Genomic DNA, 22021 nt, shown 5'->3' on the forward strand with positions numbered 1-22021 from the left:
TAGTTTAATGCATTGGGAATTCTTGACAACAGATAGATGAAGACCTGCCACTTTAAAAACTCCCTTGCCTTAACTGCTTTCTAACTCCAGTAGTCAAAAGCTGTTAAGCTTTAAGTGCTCTGTCATATTTGTGGGCTTTTATAGCAAAGAGTAGAGCAGACAGCAGTGATGATGGAAAACGATGGTAGGTAGACTTAAAATACTCTAAAGCATAGAAACAATTGTATGTAATGCTTGGAATTGAAACCTTTTTGAATGAAATGATCAGCCATATGTGCCACCCTTCTGGACCCTGTAAGAAGAAGAAAAGAAATGTACCCTATTGCTAACTGTGCATGAAATTGCAGTGTTAGAAGAGATTGACCAGATGTTTCAATCTCAACAAATAGCTTGTTATGTGACTGAGTGAAAATCTCTCTGCTGCTTTGATCACATACACCTTAAAGGAAGAAGTAATTTAATAGAGGTTGTCGAAGTTCATCATTGTCAATAAACTTTGACTTGACCTTTGCCATCTGTTTTTGATACTGTTGCTGATAGAAGCTGATAGGCAGCTGTTTACAGTTTGTGCTTTATGAATTCTGTGCTGCCAGACAATGAAAGAAGTCTCTCCACTTGTGGATTTTTTGCTGCCCTTCTGAGTGTGGGTGTGTTCATTGAGACTGCACATCATCTAGCAGGGGAGTGAGGGTGACATATGCATGGGTTTTGAAAAGGAAGATTTGTTTTAATGTTATAGATGTACAAAATCATGTGCAAAATATCCTAAAAACATCTCTTTGCTACAGCATCAACTTCACTTATAAATTATTATTTGAATACATATACAGTGGTTTACACTGGAGAATTACAAGGCATTTTTAAAACTCTTATCAGTCTTCCCTATATCTCTTTGAAGTCACAGGTAGAGTAGGCTGAGGCATTGTTAACAGTAGCATACAGCTGCCCAATGACTCTGTCTTACTAAACCCAAGTATGATGTTCCATTTTCATGTTGTTTATATCCTTCCATTAACAGCTTAGCACCACTGCTTCCAACCATAGAGGAATAAGACTTTTGTGTCGTACTTTACTTGATACTTTTCATTGTTTCACACACAGTGTTCAACAAGGAATTTAGTCTCTTCTTTTACTGATCAAGGTACTCTTGCTCCTTACCTCATACAGAGCTTTGTAATATTGGCAAACTTTTTATTAACAGTTGTGTACACTGTGTACAGCTGCAGAAGAGTCCTAAGTAAACCTGCAATTCCTGCTGTTGTGATACCCTTCGTGTAACTTCATTGGAGTGATGAAGAACTGGTGTGCCCAACCCTGTTTTGTAGGTTTGTCACCTTTTACCTGGTTTTGAGAAGGGACTGCAAAAATGTTGGGGAAAGGGAGTGACACATCAGATCAAACAACGAGGTTGATGTATCAGGTCCTGCCCTTAAATGGGGAAGGGATACAAGGCCAGCAGTTGAGCAGTTGTGTGCCTTGTAAGGCCTTGCAGGAGACATTCTCCTTTGGTCTCAGATAACATAAACTGACCATCAGAAGAGAGGCTGCAGCACTTCAGGTATCTGAGGCAGAACTGTAGCATTATCAATACAGTATAAGAGTGTGATGGAGTAAAGAATTAGGTCCCAATATTTAAGGGTTACAATAAAAGAGAGTGTTAGCTTTTGACCACACTGAAACATTGGAATATGGCTAGACATGTTTAATTACAGAAAATACACTTGTATTTCCTTGTACAGCAGGAAGCTTCCGAACTAGACTAAAAATAAAACAGCGGACAAGCAGATGAAGAGCAGTGATAAGGAATAGGAAATGGAATACAGAAGAATAGCAGCACTGAAAATAGTTATTTGGACTATAGATTTCTTTAAGAGGCAGTTTGTTAACTTTGTGTTTTTAAATGTAGAAGTGAATGAAGTGCAGCTCCTGGATGATTAATGTTTTGATAGGCATCTTAGTTTGAAAAGCTGTAGCAAAACGCAACTTGTGGCACTACATTAAAACTGATAGATGTTCCTGTGCAGAGATTTGGTTAATACATGTTGAACCAAATGCTGATAAGATTTAGATATTGGTCTCAGTGCAAGGCTTTAGCTGGTCTTTTCCTTTAAAAAATATTATCACTTTTATCTCATTTGACTGGAAGTTGCTTGAGGGTGTTGTCATGCATTTTAACAATATCATTTCCTCATGCAAGATTTGGCAGCTTCAGATAATGGTGGAAGAATTACTGCACAGGACATGGGGCTCCTTTTTGCAAGCCTGCTTTTATAAAGATAAGCTTATTTTTTCCTTTTCCCATTTTTTTCTTATATGGCCATTATATGATAATAGCTGTTGCAATCTTTAGAAGTTGATCAATGAATATAAGAAAAAGGAGAACAGATTGCAAAGAGAAAAGATTGGAACAAACTGTAGCATCTCATCTGTTTTCCAAGGTCTTGCTGCTGTAATCTCATAACAATGATTCTGGAGTTAGGTATCCTAGGTCTGCTTGGGATGGAGTTAATTTTTTTCATAAAGCCCATACAGTTCTGTGGTTTAGGTCTGTCACCAAACCAGCGTTAACACAGCAATATTGTTGCCATTGCTGAACGGGGCTTGCACAGTATCACGGCCTTCTCTGGTTTTTTGCTCCGCTGCGCCCAGCAAGCAGACTGCAGGGTGGGAAAGAGGTTGGGAAGGGTCACAGGACAGCTGACCAAAGAGATAATCCAGGCCACATGGAATATGGTCAGCAATAAAACTGCTGGGGACAGGAAGGAAAGGGAGTTTTTCCAAGTAGCCGTGGCTCAGAGAGTGGCTGGGCATCAGTCTGCTGGTGGGAGGTGGTGAACGAATGTCTTTGCATCATTTCTTCTTGACCCTTGCTTTTTTTTTTCACTGTTGCACTTCCAATTTTCTCCTTTATTCCCCAAGGAGAGAGGATTGAGAGAGTGACTGGTTGGAGGCTTAACTGCTGGCTGGGGTTAACCACTACAGTAGGGATTTTAAATGATATAGTGTGTGTAATGGCAATGGAATATTGCATTCCAGTTGAGCTTGAGGTGAATCATATCATTCACAAGAAATAAGTGAGCTCCCTTGGAACAGTGATACTAATGTCTTTTTTGGATTGTTTTGCATATTGTCAGGTTTTTGTGTTTTTAAGATATATAATGATTTAACTTTTGATTGACCGTTTTCTTATTTTATCTGATCATCTAAGATGAGGTGTGATTTAATGTCTTTTAACATCTAAAATATTCCTAAAAATATTTGCAAGGGGGTTTAATGGACTGTGTATATAGTGTATATAGTCCCACAACAGGGACACCATTGATTGAAGGGCACAACAGATTGGCAAATCCTTTTGAAAAGTATATGGACTCATTCTAAAATTTAGAACATAAAAATAAGAGATACTCCGTTCCTGTTTTGATTTATTAAAAAAAACACTTCATGAGTAGTTGCTCACATTGTATAGTTGAGATTTTAGCAAGCATGTTAAGTCTTAGCTAATTTTGGGTCTTTAGAGTCCTCTCCTCTCTGAGCTGCAATTTAAAATAAGATCAGATTTGACAGGTCATGCAGAGAAGAGTCCAGCTTCAAATAACACACTTTAAATGCACTTCAGATGTCTGTATTCAGTGTTAATGAGTTTTGAAGATCCTTCACTGTGAAGGGGCAGAATGCTTCCTGTTGTGTTGTCAGTTCCTAGGCATTTAGGATTCAAGTCTACGGCTGAAAACTCCTATGTGCAGAAGGTATGTCAGTCTAAGCAAAGCTTCGTATGCTTTGGTGTTGTTAGTTTAAGATGACTGACAGATGTGGAAATGCGCTACTGGCTGCCACTTTTAAGATGAATTCAGGAGCTAAGGAGTTCAGACAGAGAACAATGTGGTAGTGAGTGTCTTCATCAGCCTCCTTGTTCCAGTTATCAGTGTTGTCCAGTTAGCAGTGGCACTTAGAGCAAAGCATAGAGTTGGAGTAAAGTGAAATAATTTCTGAAGGAGGGCTCTAAAGCTGGTATCATCTATATGATGTTTCTTTTTTAAGTCTTATGGGATTGTGTACTGAGACCCAACAGTAGCAAACTCTTCTTTTGCAGGGAAAGTGTCTTTGCAACTGGACCAGTGAGATTAATTAATAGGGTCCTCCTTTACAGCAGACTTTATAGGAACAGCAAAGAAAAGCTTGGAATGAAGATCAAGTGCTCCTGTAAAGAAGCATGACATTCTCAAGCTAAATAGGATAAGCCTGGAAAATTCAAATCAAAGAACTCTCTCTTTAATTCTGTAAGACCACTGAGTTTCTTTCATATCATATAAAGGGCCATATTTTTTTTTTATTTTTTGGGTGTGAGGGACCAGTCAGGCAACTCTGTCGTCTCATCTTGAATATCGTTCTGAAAAGGCAGCACTGAGTATCCAATCAAAGTCAAGTCACTTTGAGTGTTAAAAGTGCTTCTAGAAGTGCTTCTGTAACTTGGAAGAAAGGTTGTTTCCAAAAGCTGTTTTCTAATCAGACAGAAGTGGGAAATAGGTGTACCACATCTTCGAGTCTGAGGATGTGAAAGGGTGGGGCATAGTTCACTCCAAGCAGTCTCACAAAGTCACAATTGAGTCTTCAGAAGTTTTTCTTGTTACCAAGTTTTCTTGGCATCTCAACATCTTGCAAGAAAAGATGATGCTGTTCCCTGCAATTACCACCCACTCCTGGGAACACAAAGGTTCTTACACTTCTCTGATAGCTAAAGCTTGCCAAAGAGTTCACCCTGTTAACTCTGATCATCAAAAACCTCTTGAACAGATACTCCTACTACTGTGAGCCCAAGTTAGCCTCATGAAAGTAAGGAGAGAAGCATTCTGTCACTCTTTACTGTGTCCTTGAGCAGCCAGGGTGCTGGCCTCTTTTGCAAGTGCTGGCCTCAGTATTTGATCATAAGAAATAATGCGCCTGTAGCGATATGGTAATCTCAGATTATGCTTATTTTGAAACAGCTGAATTTTAACACAGAGTTATGCTAAAGACAAGATATAAAATTAAAAAAAATAATAAAAATTAGTATTTGCTTTACGTTTACCAGGGTGCATACAACAAAAATGTAAGGAAAATGCAATCTGTTTAACTCAAGAGACCATGTGAAAGGTGTTCTGTTTCCTGTGCTCCTTTCTCTGTCACAGATGTTTATGGTAACTGAAAAGGTCATGGCCTGTCCTTGTGTGTACCTGATGTTTAAGCTTCATTGACAGAAGAAAACTTTAGGATAGAGAAACACGTTAGATTTCATAAACCGCTCCAGGTTTTGAGTTTCCTTTGTGGTATCCCACTCCTGAGGCTGTCGTGTTCTTTCATGATAAGTTCCTGCTTTTGACACTTTTGTCTTTGGGCCATTAGCAGCCTCAAATTCCCTTGGGTGCTGGTGAGGATTCATGGTGTGGCCAGGTGCCAACCTCTCTTGACCAGACTGTCAATACAGTTCGTTAGTAGCTGCCTCGCTGCCTAGCCAAACCCTAGATAATTAACTCATTATGCTGGTTCCTGCTGAGCTGGGTCGTTTTCCGTTTCTGTCTGGAGTCTTTTTCATTCAATTAAATCTTATATTCCACATAAATCTATAAAATGAATTTTCAGTTTATATAACCATATACCTGGCATTAATGTGTGCAGTTTGTTATTGGCCTTCCAGTGGTATTGGCTATAATGCTGCATGACTGCTTCGTGATGATAAACGTCTTGTGATGACTGACTCCCATTCCCATTTAGAGTGTTGTAGCCAAAGTGTTGCTAATAACAATAGTGCATGAAGTAACCCAGAGAAGCCTGATTTTCTGTATCAGGTTATTCAAACTTTAAATCCAATCCTGGAACAAAATAAAAAAAAAATCCTCAAGAGTCTGCCTTGAAAAGTGTGTTTTTTCACACATATGCAAAAGGTGCTTGCTGTGACTCATTCCACTCAGTGCAACCTCAGTATCTCTATATACCACAGAGATACTTCTAGTGTTCAGTTTCTTCAATTTTCTAATATGCTGTCCAGTTTTGCTCTTACTAATATGTAGCCTTTTAGCTGAGGAAAGGAGGATCAGTTTAGAGGAGTTCTGCAACTTGCAACACCTCACCAGCATTATTGTGGGAATAAGAGCAGATAATTCCAAGAAGCTGGGAGTATTGGTAACGGGAGATCTGTGATGAGAGAATCTTTCCAGAAATACTGCTGAACTACTTTTCCATCTTCCTCAATTGCTATACTTAGCTCAGATGCTCAAACGAAAAGAATATCTATGTATTGGGAATATCTCCCCACCATATAATACCTGTGTTTCAAATAATCATGAGTATGAGTAGAACCACAACTGATGGAAGAAGTGATCTGCACCATATACAGAGGTTCATCTTAGGAAATCCTAGATCATGACTTTTGATTCTCAAGTATACCTTGACATGAATTTAAAATAAGGATTGTGACAGCTTATATATGGCATGTATCACATCTGAATTCAAACTGAGCTGCTGCCAATAGCCAAAACTGTGATACTTGAAGAGAAATTCTTTTTTTTTTTTTTTTTCAGAAATGTATGTGAAATATTACTTACTACCACTCCAAATATTGTCAAACTTTATATGTAAAGCATGGAAAAGTTATGTCGTTTGATGAAATGTTGTAAGCCTTAAGTGCAGTTTTAAGTCTTATGTTTTTTGAAGATTTGTTGTGGTTTTGTGCTTTGATGAATGTTGTTCGTAGTGATCTCTATTAATTCTTGTGAATTCTGACAGTAAGGCATGCTTGCATGGGACACAAGGCTTCAATACTTCTGTTCTTATTGGTGTGGAAACTTGTTCCAGATTTGCTTACAGTAGGTCACAACAGTTTTTTAGTCTTGCTAAATAATCTGTTCTACTTAAGCACACCTCCATCCATAAGAGAGAATTGTTCCTGAGAAATCCTAAGTGAACACTGTGCAAATGTGTGTTATGTATGTGCAAACGTGTGTCAGATACAAGGGTATCGTTGGTATTCTTGTGTGAAATGTATCAATTCTCTTATTAGGGTTTTTTTCTACTTTATATTATAGTGGTATGGAATAGATTAGGAGAGCATATGTAGTGTGCATTTCATGGATGAGAGATTGAACGCTGCCACCATCTGATGCTACAATCTTTTTCTTCTTAAATTCTCTATATATTAAATTGCTGCAAGAAAGAGACCTTTCAACCTTTGTCCACCTTTGTCTTATTAATGAAGACTTTACATGACTAAAGAATTTTTCTTTTTTTCTTTTTTTTTTTTTTTGTCTCTCTCTCTCCCCTCTGGAGCTGGAAGTAATAAAGTTGTGACTAAGTATGTATTTGCAACCTAGTTACTTGACCTTTCTACAACCCACAGCTACCACTAATGCTGCTTTGTAATGGAGACATTATCGTTTACTTAAATCTTGATTAGGAAACAATTATAAGTAGGATTTTAGTATAGCAGAAAATTGATGTAGTCTTTAATTCATACTATAGATTGAGGGGATAAGCTTCCTGACTGTAATTAGAGTGAATTATAATGACTTTAGTTGGTTGACTCACCACCAGCAGAGTAGAGCCTGTGATTGTTTCTTCACATTTATTTTTTTAGCTCGCTCTTGATTTCACATTGCTGATAAGTGCTATTTTTTAACTTAGTACAAAATGGCATCATGTACAACATTTACAGCTGAATGATACATATTTTCTATTAATAAAAGAGGAGCTTTATGAAATAATCTGGCACTGTAGCAACACTGTACAGCTACACTCTTCCTTTACAATTCAAGTGAGGGGAGTGCTCTTAATGAAGTTGGAGATAGATACTTTCATGTGTGGTTTAGCAATATAAATGGAGAGCATTTCCCTTTTTGCATGTAATTAAATGGTAGACGCAAATTATTATTTTCAGTACCATTTTAGTCTTTATATATATTCTGAATGTTACATAATGTTTCTTTGGCTTCTCAAATGTATTGTTTTCCTTATGTGCTCTCTCTGTTTTTGTGGGATTTCTTTTGGTTTGTTTGGTTTTGTTGTTTTTGTTTTTGGTTTTTTTTTTGGGGGGGGGTGTTCTTGTTGGTTTGGGGTTTTTTTGTGGGATATTTTTGTTTCTTTCTTTCTTTTGTATTTTCTACAATTTTTCTTTGAAGATACCACATGCTGCTTGATTGAATGTGAATGTAGGGGCGTCTGCCTTGAACAAGGGAACCTCTTTTGAAATACCTTGTAAAAACATACTAATCTACTTTATTTCATAATGAACTACGTTATTTAGGTTTTACATTAAGTGTTAAATGCTCAGTGACATCATTAAGGGTAAATTTTTTATTCTTTGCTGCCCTTCCCTCCCTTGCTCTACTAAATTTTTTTTACTTCAGGCATAGAAATGTTCGGTATGTCAAAATGTTCTGTAGGCACAGAGTGAAATATGGCAAGTGGAGAGAAAAAAATAGCAAAAATAATATACCAGGCATGTTAACTTTGTATTTGTTTGGTGTTTTTTTTTTCTCCTGTCAATCTGCAGTGGATGATTCAGAGCCCTTACAAAGCTGCAACTTTCTTTGGGTGCATTGGCAAAGATAAATTTGGAGAGATCTTGAAGAAGAAGGCTGAGGAAGCTCATGTGGATGCCCATTATTATGAGCAGAGTGAACAGCCAACAGGAACCTGTGCTGCCTGCATCACTAGTGATAACAGGTCAGAGACCTTTAATATTTTCTGAAGATACAAATGCAGTTGGCACAATGTGTGTCACCTGATTTGTTTGGAGTATCAGTCTTCAAAAATTGTGATTTGAATGAGAAAGAATTTGCTGGTTTTAGACAGCGTGGAACTGTCTAGACCATAGTTTGGGCATGGCCAGTATTAATATACTTTTAGAGAACAGCAGTTATATTATGGCCAAGAAGTGTGAGGTAATAATGTAGTAGTTCTTCCTGAACTTTATAGCTTCCAGTTACTCTGGAGAGAAAAAATATGTGGGAGACGAAAGATGGTTAATAAGTTTGTTTATGAAGCCTATGTGCAAGCTGATTGGCATGTAAGGCATATACTTGATTGGCAAATGAGACCTATACTTCAAGTGATACTGTGTTTAATGAGGATAGGTGTCAGCATATAGCCAGACTGAAAGGGTTAATTCGATTTTATACAAGAGAAAGAAAAAAGGTTTTTTTCTTTTGCTGTTGCACTTGTTGAGAAGGTCATCTAATACCTGTAATTCTGTATATCTTACATTTTAAGAATTTCTTCTGAATTTGTCTGTCATATTTTCATTCAGCACTATTTTCTATGCATTTATCTTGAGCATGGCCTTTGTTTTCTTCTTTCACCCTCAACCCGCAAGACTTGAATTTGTGTTCTATTTCTTGGCCGATTACCTTCTGATGATTTTTAAAGGTTTCAAAGCCAGACAGCCTTATTCCTGAGATGTTATCAGCACTCATCAACCCTCCCTGATTTCTGCCAATATCTAAATTTTCTGATACCAGATACTGAATCAATAATGAAAATGGTATCAGCTACCTTGAAGAATATTTTCTTGTTGGCTCAGAATAAGATCAGAATAGCTGTCATTATCCTTTTTGATTTCCCTCTGTGGCTTTCAATACCATCACAAAGGATGGAGGTTGCACAAGCTCTCTGGACAAACTGTTTAAATGTTTGATCACTCTTCATGGGAGAAATTATTTTAATGATACCCAGTTGTAATATTCCTTCCTCCAGCTTGTGTCTGTTCCTCCTTGTGTTCAAGAATAGTCTGGTTCCATTTTCTCTGTAAACTTTCATTTGATATTTGAAAAAGCAGGAAGGTCTCTCCATAGGTACCTGTTCTTAAGGTTCATCCAAGCCTTTCTGCATTTGTTAAGTGTTCCAGCTCTCTAATAATCTGGATGGCCCACTGCTGGACTCACTGCATTGTGTCAGTGTCTTCCTTATAATGGAAAGCTCAAAGCTGGGCACAGAACTCCAGATAAGGTCTGGGTCCCAGCACAGAGGTTTTCCTCTGTTCTGGATATATAACTTCCTTTGTCCTCCTGGCTGCACACTTGCTCATATAGACCAGAATTAACCTTCTCTGTGCACTGCACTGCTGACTCTTATTCCAAGCCTTGTCCATCAGTGTCTCCAGGTCCTTCTCTGGAAAACTGTGTGGTATCCTGTCAGCATTCAGCCTGTATTGTTGTGTGGGATTTATTACATCCTAGTTGCATGACTTTGCATTTACCTTCAAATTTTCTGCCAGCCTAATTCTCCAGGCTGTTGAAGATCCGCTGCATGACAGACAGCCCTGTCCTCCAGCTTATCAACCTGTCCCTCCCAATTTATTGTCATACATAGTGTCTTACTCTGAGGAATAAATGTACATATTCAATGGAGGAAGGAAGTTCATTCATCTTCATCTGGAGTTTTGACATTAATTATGTCTACAGACTTCCCCCTTCATCTCCAAGATTCATATTCAGTTTTTCAAAGAGAAGAAAAGCAATAAAGATGTTTTTGCTCTGTGATTCTCTTCAGTCACATTGTGTCTGTGTATGCATCCTGTAACAAGCACCATTTTCTAGATAACATGATGGGAAACTAAAGTCAAGACTGTCAATAGGCATGTAAAATGAATTCAGGAAAAACATGTGCATCTCAATGGAATTTAAAAGTTTAGGTAAATTTGCATATAAAAATATCTGCAAATACCTCTTTAACTTATTAAGCAGTATTTTTTATTTGCTAACATAAAACATAATGTCATATATTTTTGTGCAAGTATTAGACAATGGCTTCATCTCAATCGATGCTTTAGAGTGTGCTTGAGAGTGGCAGAGAGTTCAAGCTCCTTGGGAGGCATTAAAAATAGGGGAAGGTTGCTGCTAAAGGCTTTATTGTGCAGTTGCCCTTCTTCTAGTGAGAGCAAATGTTTTCTCAGTCTTTAATTACCTTCTGATTGTTTCTTGGGTTTAGCATTTTCTATATTTGTAAGAATCCCTTCAACCTGGCCCCAGTTGATAACTCTGTTTATTGATTAATGTCTTGTCCCAGCGAGGTACTTGCTAACTCCAGGTAATTCAGCTCTCTCGTCTCTCTTGGAGGATCTGGCTAATAGCATTCCTGTTTTCCCCAGAAAGTGGCTATGTATATTTGTATTCCAGATGCCCTTATGTGAATGTTTCTTATTTCTACAAACTGTCTAGCTTTTTGTAGGACAGGGTTCTTTAGCTGATGCGTGATTACCACCCTGAATTCTCTACTTTAGCAGTACCAGTATGCTTTATTTTCTCAGAACTTTCCAAGAAAATCCTAACACATGATTAAACTCTAAGTAGGACCTACATTCTGTCATAGTCTGTGACTTTGATTTCTGTGTTCTGCTTAGAAATACCCACATGCACAGTGTCTCCATTAAGCTGTTTCAATTGAAGCACTCTGGCTGTCTCCAATTACTGTGTTTCATTGAAAAAATATCTACCTTGTCTGTGTCCCACATGTTGAATGTAGTGCTGTCAGACTTACAGTTTTAATTTGGAAAAGCTTGGTGCTTTGTCGTCAGTGTAGCAATCTTTTATTACTCATATGTGCAGAGCATCTCTACAGTTGGATGTAGCCACATAGAGCTGGGTTTACAGTTGCAGGGGCATGTGATAAGTGAAAGGAAACATATAGAAAGTATTTGCTCAGTTTTCTGGAACATAATTGCTTTTTACCTAGCAACATACATAGACAGACAAAATTTTTTTCCCAGCTATGCCCTCAGTGGATATTTAAGGTTTGCCAAAACTGAAAGATTTCATTTGCTTTTAATTTTAAATTTGATTTACAGAAAATTACCACAGTTATGCACATGTTTTTTCTTGGATTTACTTGGTTCTCCAGTGGGTTTCTTGTCATTGAAATGATAACACTCATCAAGAATGAAACTTCTTGTCTGGTTACTTGTAATACTACAGAGGCTTGGACTATTTGTTCATAAATATTTTTCTTTTTTTATTAATTTCCAAATTCACATTAGTTCTTTTTGCCTTAAGGCTTTAGAATTAAGGAGATAAACCCCAAGACTGTTCCTGGGATGAAATGACAAAGAACAGTATTTTTTAAATATTCAGAAAAAGTCCAACTTTGTTTTAATCTTTATATACTTAGACTAATAAACTCACAGAATATGCTGAGTTGGAAGAGACCCATCAGGATCATCGAGTCCAGCTCCTGGCTCTGCATAGGACACCTTAAGAGTCACACCATGTGCCTGAGAGTGTTTCCAAATGCTTCTTGAACTCTGTCAGTCTTGGTGCTGTGACCATTTCCCTGGGGAGCCTGTTCCCGCCCAGTCACCCTCCAGGTGAAAAATTTTTTCCTCATATCCAACCTAAACCTCCCCTGACTCAGCTTCAGGCCATTTCCTCAAGTCCTGTCACTGGTCACAAGAGTGAACAGATCGGTGCCTGCCCCTCCCCTTCCCCTCATGAAGAAGTTGTAACTGCAGTGAGGTCTCCCCTCAGTCTCCTCTTCTCCAGGCTGAACAGACCAAGTGCCCTCAGCCACTCCTCACACAGCTTCCCCTCAAGGCCCTTCACCATCTTCACTGCCCTCCTTTGGACACTCTCTGAGATCTTAATGTCTTTCTTACATTGTGGTGCCCAAAACTGCCACAATATTCAAAGTGAGGCTGCCCCAGTGCAGAGCAGAGCAGGACAATCCCCTCCCTCGACCGGCTGGCGATGCTTTGCCTGATGCCCCCCAGGACAGGGTTGGCCCTCCTGGCTGCCAGGGCACTGCTGACTCATATTCAACTTGCTGTCAGGACCCCCAGGTCCCTTTCCATGGCACTGCTTTCCAGCATCTCATTCCCCAGTCTGTATGAACATCCACAGTTGCCCCATCCCAGGTGCAGAATCCGGCACTTTCCCTTGTTGAACTTCATATGGTTGGTGATTGTCCAGTCTCCTAATTTGTCGAGGTCTCTTTGCAGGGCCTCCCTGCCTTCAAGGGAGTCAACAGCTCCTCCCAATTTAGTGTGTTGGCAAACTTACTTAGTATTCCTTCAAGTCTGTTTAACTTGCAGGTATGGTCAGTGATGAGTGCTTCTGGAAGTTTACGGGGAGAGTTGGTTGCTAAGGAATTCTTTTGGTATTTTGCTTGTTTTTATTGAAAAAATTTGCAAGAATTCCTGGTTTACTTACCTCCTAACACCTATAATCTGGCTGATGTAGTTAAATATCACAAAACAGTGATGTGTTAATGTTAAAGGGGCATCCTTTGGCATTAAATCTTGACAATTGTATTTAAAACTCTGTAGGCCAGCATGGAAATATCTCTTTCCCCAACTTCCTTTCTCTAAATATTTCATGTTATTAAACATTCTCATAATAAAATCGCACCGAAGAATTTGGTCGTGGTAGCCAGAGTGGAGAGCTAGTGCATAACTGTCTTTTTTATGACCTGTTTTTAGGAGTACATCTGTAAGTTTTGTGTGTTTCATAAGGCTGAATTGAGTGAGTGAAGAAGATGATTTAAAATAGAATGTAACAGAGGCAATATGATACAAGTATTTTTGTTCTTGCTAATGGAAGTTGTGTCCTACAGCTTGTGTTATAACTTGTTAGGAAAGAAGGAAGTACAAATGAGTTTTTGGTAGTTTTCCAATAATACACAGCTAAGCCAAAGTTTTTTTTAACAGTTCATCATTTAAAAGTAGCAACATGACCCTTTTTTATTTGCTAAAGGAAAATATGAATGTAATGGGGGAAAAAAACCCAAACAAGCCTCTTTTTAAATAATATAACTATTCATTGGAAAATTATAAGAGCAAGACTTACATATCCATCAACTTTTTGCTTCTTGTGAGGGAAAATAGCTTTCAAAATATAAACTGGAGTAGCTACTTTTCTTTAGGTGTTAGGTACTAGAGGAGTTTTAATGAAAATCTGCAGATGCTAAACTGCATGGAGGGATTTGATCACAGAATGCAACAAAGGCTGTTTCACAGCAAAAGAAGGCACCTGAACAGTGTAATACTGGTAGGTTACATAAACTGTATAGCTGAATTTAAAATACATTAATATATGATTTAAATTTGAATTCTATTTAATCTATTATTTAAATATATTATTTAATTATTATGAAATGATCAAATAAAGTATGTGTGGTTTATGGTGCTCTTTGTTAATTGCTTTTATGTTCCTTAGGATCTTTGAGAAGTTATGTTCTTTGTGAGAAATTTGCAGTAGTATTATTTACAGAGGATCTAATCTCTGGGTTTTTAATCGCTTTCAGGTCTCTCGTAGCTAACCTCGCTGCTGCTAATTGCTATAAGAAGGAAAAGCACCTTGATTTGGAGAAGAACTGGAAGTTGGTGGAAAAGGCCAAAGTTTATTATATAGCAGTAAGTTCAGCCTCTTTCAAATTGCTCAAATGTTTGTTACTATATTGTGAGGTTTAAGCAATGAGTATGTCTGTTGCATGTGGCTTAGGATGATTTCTTAGGAAGACAGGGAAAGAAAATGACTGCTTCGATTTCAACATAGTTTGATTTCTTCAAAGTTAGATGTACAAATGCAGAAGTATGTTTTAGTTGTGTGCTCTCTTAAATTAGTGGGAAAAATCATAAGAACTAAACATTTTCAAAGCTTTTGTAGTAGTGCATCAAATTTACATTTCACATTTTCTAGTAAATTGTTGTGAAGGATGCACAAATTATGTAGAAAAACACTATTAGCATAATTATTCACTGCAAACAGTTTGAGCTTATTTGTGTGAACAATCTTAATTGCTATTTATTCCATAGTAATTACTATGGCACCTTATAACTCAATATTTCAGAAACAATGATTGTGACAAATCTCTTGAATGTGGGCGGTGGGGCAAACTGATTTTAATGATGAAATCTTACTTCTTGAATAAAGGAGTCTTGAGGATGGAGCATTAGTAGATTCACAATTAGTATTCTTTTTTTACCATCCAGGATGAATCAAGCCAAAGTAATGTATTTGTGTAGATTACATTTTGACTTAATAGAATCGGTGAATTTGTTTTCGTCTTGCAAGCAAGCTGATACGACTGATCAAAATTAACAAACATAAAACATCTACAACAGATTAAAACCTCATAACAGGCATGTAATATATGGATTCTGTATGACAGCTGCTTCCATTCCACTACCTGAGCTATGTGGGAACAGCTGGTAAGAAGTGTAAAAAATTGATTATCCAGGAGGAACAAGTTCATTGAAAATACAGTTATTTCTTTTAGGTAGTGTTAATGTCTCCTACAGCCTGTTAGTGTGCACTGCTGTAGGCTTTACATGGTTGTTATTGATTCTTGTGTATGACCAGGACTGCCCCTTTATAAAACTGTCAGAAAATACTTCTGACCTTCTCAGTGTACAATGAAAATACATCCCACTGCTATGACCGTATGTTTGTGCTGTGGTTAAAAAAATACGTAGGTGTGTTTTCTAAAAAATTTTTTGTTTGTTTTTTCAAGTGTTCCGAGCTCTTTATTTTCCAAATGCAATTCTTGGGAATTAATGCTGTTGGCTGAACGAAAGGCTAAGAGTACAGTTTAAATAAAGGGGAAGAATGACAAATATTACCAAAAGTGATACCACACTGTTTGGTTTTTGGGTTTGTTTTTTTAATTTTACCGTGCTTACCAATGAAGCTTCCAATACACAATTTAGAAAAATTAAAGTTAGTGGAGGTGCTTCAGGAAAAGTGGGAAATATTACATGAGGTGATAAACAGGTTTGTATTTTTTAAGGCATAGCCTTCATCTTATTTTAGTTGTGAAGTCATTCCTCTGTGTTCAGTCAGTTTGATCACTTAGATTTTGACGAGGTGATTCACTACAATGATTTTCATATATATTAGAAGCTGTTCTTCAGATGCCAGTTCTGCGACATCCAAGCTTTGACTAAGAGACAAAGAATTATTGTACTAAAATGAAAATAAACCCAAGATGTGTGTATGATAATGGATAGCTAAATAACATTGAAGTGCTAATAAATTTTATTAGATATTTGTAAAATTAATTCAGATTAGGGAAACATATGACTGCAGGAGGATGTGCTGGGTAAAGAGCCTTGTTCACACGTGCAACAAAAGCATTCGAGGATGATCTAAGAGATTTCTAGGACAGTATTATCACTTCAGATTACAGATTGCATGTGTAACTTTACTTAAGGAAAGGAGACAATGTGTAGAACTGTACATGGTTCCTAATGCTACAGTGTGTTCATGCCCTTTTCTTTCATTTAGCTTCTTTACTTGTGGGTTTGTAGCAATTTAGGAGATTAAACGAAACCATGTAGTGAGCAATTACCACTCCTGAGGTAGAGGGTAGCTCTCCAAGTCATTAATTTGTCTACTGTTGTATGTCTTCACTTTAGTCTTATTACCTTCCTTGACTTTGCACTGTGCATATGTTGCTTTTCATTTCCTTCTTTCTATCCAACTGTCACCTATTTCTTGGATTGCATTAGAGTGTATGTCAGTGACAGATACTTATTCTGGAAATCCGTGTCCTGAGATTATCAAACAATCTATTTTCTTGGCAGAGCAGGGCAATTGTTGCTTTAGGACAGGTCTCTGATATCCTGTGGTCATCTGTATGTGCTTCATAGAAGAGATAATATGCTTTTCAATGCAGCATTCAGCAGAATGGTCCTCAGATGAAACTTAGCTCTGAAATCTAATCAATTCACAGAGGGAGGAGTAGGTACAAAGGAAAAGATAGTGAAGCCGTGACAGAACCCTTAAAGACAACTTCTGTTACCGTGAATGAACACAATACATTTATTTTAGCCATCTGGTAATCAGATCTGGCAGACAAATTAGAGAAAGACTAGCAGAGAATAGGACCCTGTAAATCACGGATAGAAGCAAAATGCAGCGGCTGCCCCAGCTTTCTCAAAGATGGTAAACTTTAGAAGTGTATCTTAATCTTTTTAAATTACTCTATTTTGTATCATTTAGGATAGGTTACATGTACTGTCAAACTCTATGCGATTTCTTTCTCTTCCCCAGATATAATTCCTATACTTGCAGTAATTTATACAGTTGACATCGTATCTTCCAGTCTGTCATATTCATTTCACTGTGGATCAGCTAGCTGTGCTGCTGGTGTCTGATTAGAATTCACTGTGAGGGATTTTATTTGGTTCCTACTGGGGCTAGAAAATGTCTCTTCCTCAGATGCTTCCCTTATTTCACAATAAGTTGAAAGTTATGATAGCACTAAGCACTGTCATTTAGTCTCTGGAATTGTGAATGGGACACAACCTGAGATGAAAATAATCATGAACTGGGGGAGGAATAGGCATGGCTCTGTTAATTTTTTTCTTTTTCTCTCTTTCTCTGAGTCTGTGCTTGCTTTCAGAACTTGCATTTTAGAAATCTTGTGTGTTAGAGTTACATCTTACAAACTTGGGTGATAAAACTCCGTGTTTGTGCACCTTGTTGTCTTATTTTCAGAGGCATTTAATAAACTGATGGTAGTACTGGATTTATGCAGACATCTCTAAGAATTCTCTAACATGTATTGTGTTGTGGGATTTTTGTATTGTTTTTTGGGTCTAGTCAATGTCTAACACCAACTGAAATCTGTGGGAGTTGCTGGTGTTCAGTTCCTTTAACATTGCACACAAACATTTTGACACTGTTAATGCAACTTGCATGAATTATATTGTTTAACTATTAATTAACTATAGCTATGAATTTTCATATTTTAGTAAGGCCCAGAATGCAAAGATATTTTTATTGTCAGTGGTTTTGCTAAAAAAAAATCTGCTAGTAAGAGTTACTTAGGAGAGCAGGAAAACTGAGGAGAATTTTAGTTGCCATTTGACTCCAGTGGGCATATCTGTGTTACTGTATATGTGTAAGAAATTTTGCACTTGTTCTTTGACAATGGGAAGAAAATGGAAAAGGAGAAAATGCTTTCCTTCATTAAAAGCTGCACTTATGAAATCTTAACCGTGACAATTTATATACTCAGCTTGCTCATACAGACAGCTGAATTTTAACTTTCTCCCTGAATTTGAACATGATTGTTAGAAGTATGGTGCTTCCCAGATATGTGTTTTCTCATGTTCCAGTTAGCCATCCTTATTTCCGCCGATTATTTAGTTTTACTCAGTTTGTTCCTCAGTCCAACACCTGCACTCATTTAATGTGGATGGAACACTGTCATGTGATGCTCATATTACCTTAGTGCTGAAGTAATGTGTGTCTTCTTTAAAGTTCCTTCTGTGTTTCAGTTGGGTTTTTTTCCTAGGCACTTCCCTTCACTAAGCACATGAAATGGTGGGATTGACTGCAGTTAGCTTCCCAGTCTGTAGTAGCTTGAGTCTTAGCTTAGAATGGATCCGTTCATTAGCTTCCAAAACCCAAACAGATCTTCTTTTAATGAAATGCTTGTCTCTTTCCTGTACAAAGGAAAATATTAGAATGTTATTTAGGGACTGTATTTGAATTTGTGTTTTGTGGATATAATTTATAAACTGAAAAAGTTGGTGCTATAAGTGATATCTCTCAAAACTTTTCTCTTTAGTATCTGCATAGACTGCTTTGCCATTTCCTGCTGAAAGCACTGCTGATGCTGAAGCTTTTTTGTAGCTCTAAGGCTTATTTCTAAGCAGCTGAATTTTGGGTTATTCACTTTGAGAACTGCCATATAAGATAACACTTTATTAAGAGAAGATAACACTTTCATTCAGTCAGCTTTGCATGGGCTGTTGTTATTTCATAATCCTTAAAAGTGTAAACTGTTTTCTTCTTCTACTTCCATGTAGCAAATAATGGAGGTTTCTCAGTGGTGATGCCCTTCAGTTGTACCACACTGAGTATAAAATTTTCTAATGCTGCTTAAATTTGTTAGCCCACTGTTGAATTACATTCAGCACCTTCAGCATCTTTTGTGCTTTCAAAGTGAATGTCAAGTGTATTTTGATAATGACAATTCTGATCAAGACCAGGAATTCTGATCTTAGGCTGAGTTTTGAGTAGGAAATGTCATTTGTTGCACCATGTCATAACAAACCCAATGTAACCTACCTGTCTACTGGAGGAGAAGTTTTTAAAACTCCAACCACTCTGGTATGCTTCAACAAATACTGTGGTATTTTTATATTTATTTTCTTTTAATGCCTAAGTGCTTGTCTGAGCAGAGAGATACTGTGGTAGTGTAGTGGGCTTGATGGAGGAATTATCTGATTTCAGCATGAGTCTGTCAAAACATAAGCTTAATGTCAACAGTGTGTAGCAAAGCTTAAATAACATTCTACAGTATTTTACATAGGGTTTGGCTATTCTACTCAAGAAAAAGTGCTGATTATTATAACAATGTAAGTATAAATGAAATTTCTTTTGTACTGTCTCCTCCTTTCAGAGCCATATTCAGTGATGGCATTTTTATTGTAATTTACTGCTATGTTAAGTATAATAATTTACAATGGATTGTGATAGGTTTCTTCCTTTGAGATGTGCTAGGTCTGTGGGTGCATCACAGGAAACAAGAAACTGGAAGGAAGCAAAATATTCCCAAAAAGGGCATTTGTTTGAATAAATCCACAATAGCTTTTTTCCCATTGATAACTTTTACCGTAGTGCTCTGGCATCAGTGTACCATTTGACATGCAAAACTACTTCTCACAATAATGAGTAGGTTTTATGGCCAGGAAAACACCTTTCTGAATATCTTAACCATAGAGAAGAAGATGCAGCTAGCAACAGTTAGTTGTGGCCTTTTTTGATGGCCTGGGATAACATCTCCTTCCTGAAACCCACCATCTTGAGCCACTGTGTTTTCTGGAAGTTACAGAGAAATTGGGATGCATTTGCTGTGGAGAGATGATAGACTCTGTTTCTAACCAGGAAGCAAATCTGCCGTTTACTGCCTTTCAAAACAAATATGGGTGAAAAAAAACTTTCTCATAAATGCAGAAATCCTCAGCTTTATTTCTTTGATTAAAATGCAAAAACAAAAAAGCTTTCTCTAAGCTGGCACCAGCAGATGTTATGTCATCCTGTGATATATTTAGGATGTGGTGTGTGCGCATTATGCCACCATCTAAGGTGTAACTTCTCAAGCATAAACAATTTCTCAAGTAACTTACATGTAAAAGTGAATTAGAAGCTTTTTTCTTATTTTTTGTGGTGAAGTTTGGTCCTCAAGATGTCACTCTTTGAAGATGAAAGCTTTGTACTTTATGCAGAAAAATGCATCATCAACTTTTAAGAAAGGTTGTATCTCCTGTTTCTGTAAGAAAAAAATTAACGAGAATCTGTCTAACACTGTACAAATATTTATTTCTTAATGTTCACCTCTATATTATTAATTGAATTTTTAATATGAAGAATATACATGTTTCCTTTTCAGTCATTCTCCTCCTATCCCACCAGTAGCCTTTAAATTGCAGATATGCTTCTTCAGCACAGTAATTAGTGAAGTTCAGTCATCGCTCCTTTTATCATGTGATTTTTGGGTGTTTTTTTAGAAGAATGCATTATTAGAACACTTACACAGCCAGTCTAGCTGCAACAGCCAGGCGGCAATAGCAGTGCCATTTTTCACAAAGAAAATGTTGAACAGGAGCCAAATGTTTGGTGGCAGAGTCTGTTGCTAGGAAATCAAGTTCCTGAGGCGATTAATGACAAAGCAAGCAATAACAAGAAGGCAGAATTACAGATTTAAAAGAGAGGGAGAAAAAAAAGTGGTTGGTGTTATAATTACCCAAAGAAATCCGTACTCATTAAATTGGCTGTTTTTATGATTGACTTTAATTGGAGGTTAGCTCAGATATTTAGCTCCTTTCCCACCCCTTTAAACACACACATGCACATAATCTGTAGAACTGCAGACTTGTTTTTCTAAGCATTGAGAGGAGCTTGCCCTGTAATTTGATCCCCACTGACAGATGCATTTTCTATGCTGCCATTTTGAATTAACCTATTGTGCAACAATTTTCCTCAGCTCTGTTGAATAAAACATCAAGTCTTATTACCTCAGATGGATTTGATAGAGTAAAAGAATGTACTTCTAGCTGAAGTAGACTATTTGCAATGAGTTCAGTGATTTGAACTCTGCCAACAAGCCCCAATAATTTGTGATGTATACTTAAAGAATGAAAGAGAGAAGAGCCACGTGGGGGGTCTTTTTGGCTGTATGAAGTTCAAACACAAACCTCAGAGTAATATTGTTGTTTGTGCTAAGGTTATTCCCCAAGATCAAACCTTTTTAGATAAAGCATGTTAACTGAGATTTTTTACTATTAAGCAGATTGAGTTTGAACTGTAGATTCTCTTATCCCCAGTGGTTATCCAAACTGTCAGGCTGCTGTGGGATTAGAAAAATAAAAATAAATCCCCCTCTCTCAGAAACCCCAACAGTTGGATTTTACCTCCGAGACTTCTTTTGTGAAGAGAAATTTTCCCTTGTAAAGTTAAACTGAAATAAATGATATTTTAAAATTATTTTAAATTCCAAATAATTTGTATTCTGTGGCAAGGAGGGAACAGGCTTTCACCTTATTCACTTTCCTGCCCAATTAGAAAACCTTATTCAGTTGGTTCAACAAAATTTTGGCACAGAAATCGGGAGGCAACTGACCCTGACATTTAAATCCTGTCATGTTTCATCGCTCATATTCAAGACAATATTCCTTACTTGGAGCAAGTGATAAGTGAGAAAATAACCGTTTACAGTACCTGTAAGTGAACATACAGAAGTTAACTATAAAAGCTGAATGGTGCCCCAGCTCTCCGAATTCCTAATCAAACAGTGAAACAATACAACTGCACGTATTCTGACCAACAATACCCACATTACTAATCAGATGCCAATGCCAAGCTGTCTGCTTTGTTAAATACCCAGGTTCCCTGAGGCAAGAAGACAGCTGCTATAACTACTATGAAATTTGGTAGCTCAATCTATTTTTGCTACCCTTGGGCTATCAAGCTACTGTTAATTCAGACCACCCCAATTGGTACACTTTAGGGATTTTTTTTTTTCAAAGTGTTTGTAATTAAAATGATAA

General features: G+C 37.3%; 1 protein-coding gene across 2 annotated transcripts in view; it reads left to right on the top strand.

The window, feature by feature from the left end:
* The window catches only part of ADK (adenosine kinase), a 277270-nt gene that overhangs the window by 117187 nt on the left and 138062 nt on the right, over positions 1-22021 (top strand). For both annotated transcript variants that reach the window (XM_027739901.2, XM_027739902.2), the window contains exons 5-6: positions 8522-8694; positions 14263-14371. In XM_027739901.2, coding sequence (XP_027595702.1) covers positions 8522-8694; positions 14263-14371 — 282 coding nt within the window. The remainder of the gene's footprint in view (positions 1-8521; positions 8695-14262; positions 14372-22021) is intronic.

Source organism: Pipra filicauda, unplaced genomic scaffold (assembly GCF_003945595.2).
Source record: "Pipra filicauda isolate LSUMZ 115617 unplaced genomic scaffold, ASM394559v2 scaffold15_size4787011_pilon, whole genome shotgun sequence".
In the NCBI taxonomy this organism is placed as follows: Eukaryota; Metazoa; Chordata; class Aves; order Passeriformes; family Pipridae; genus Pipra; species Pipra filicauda.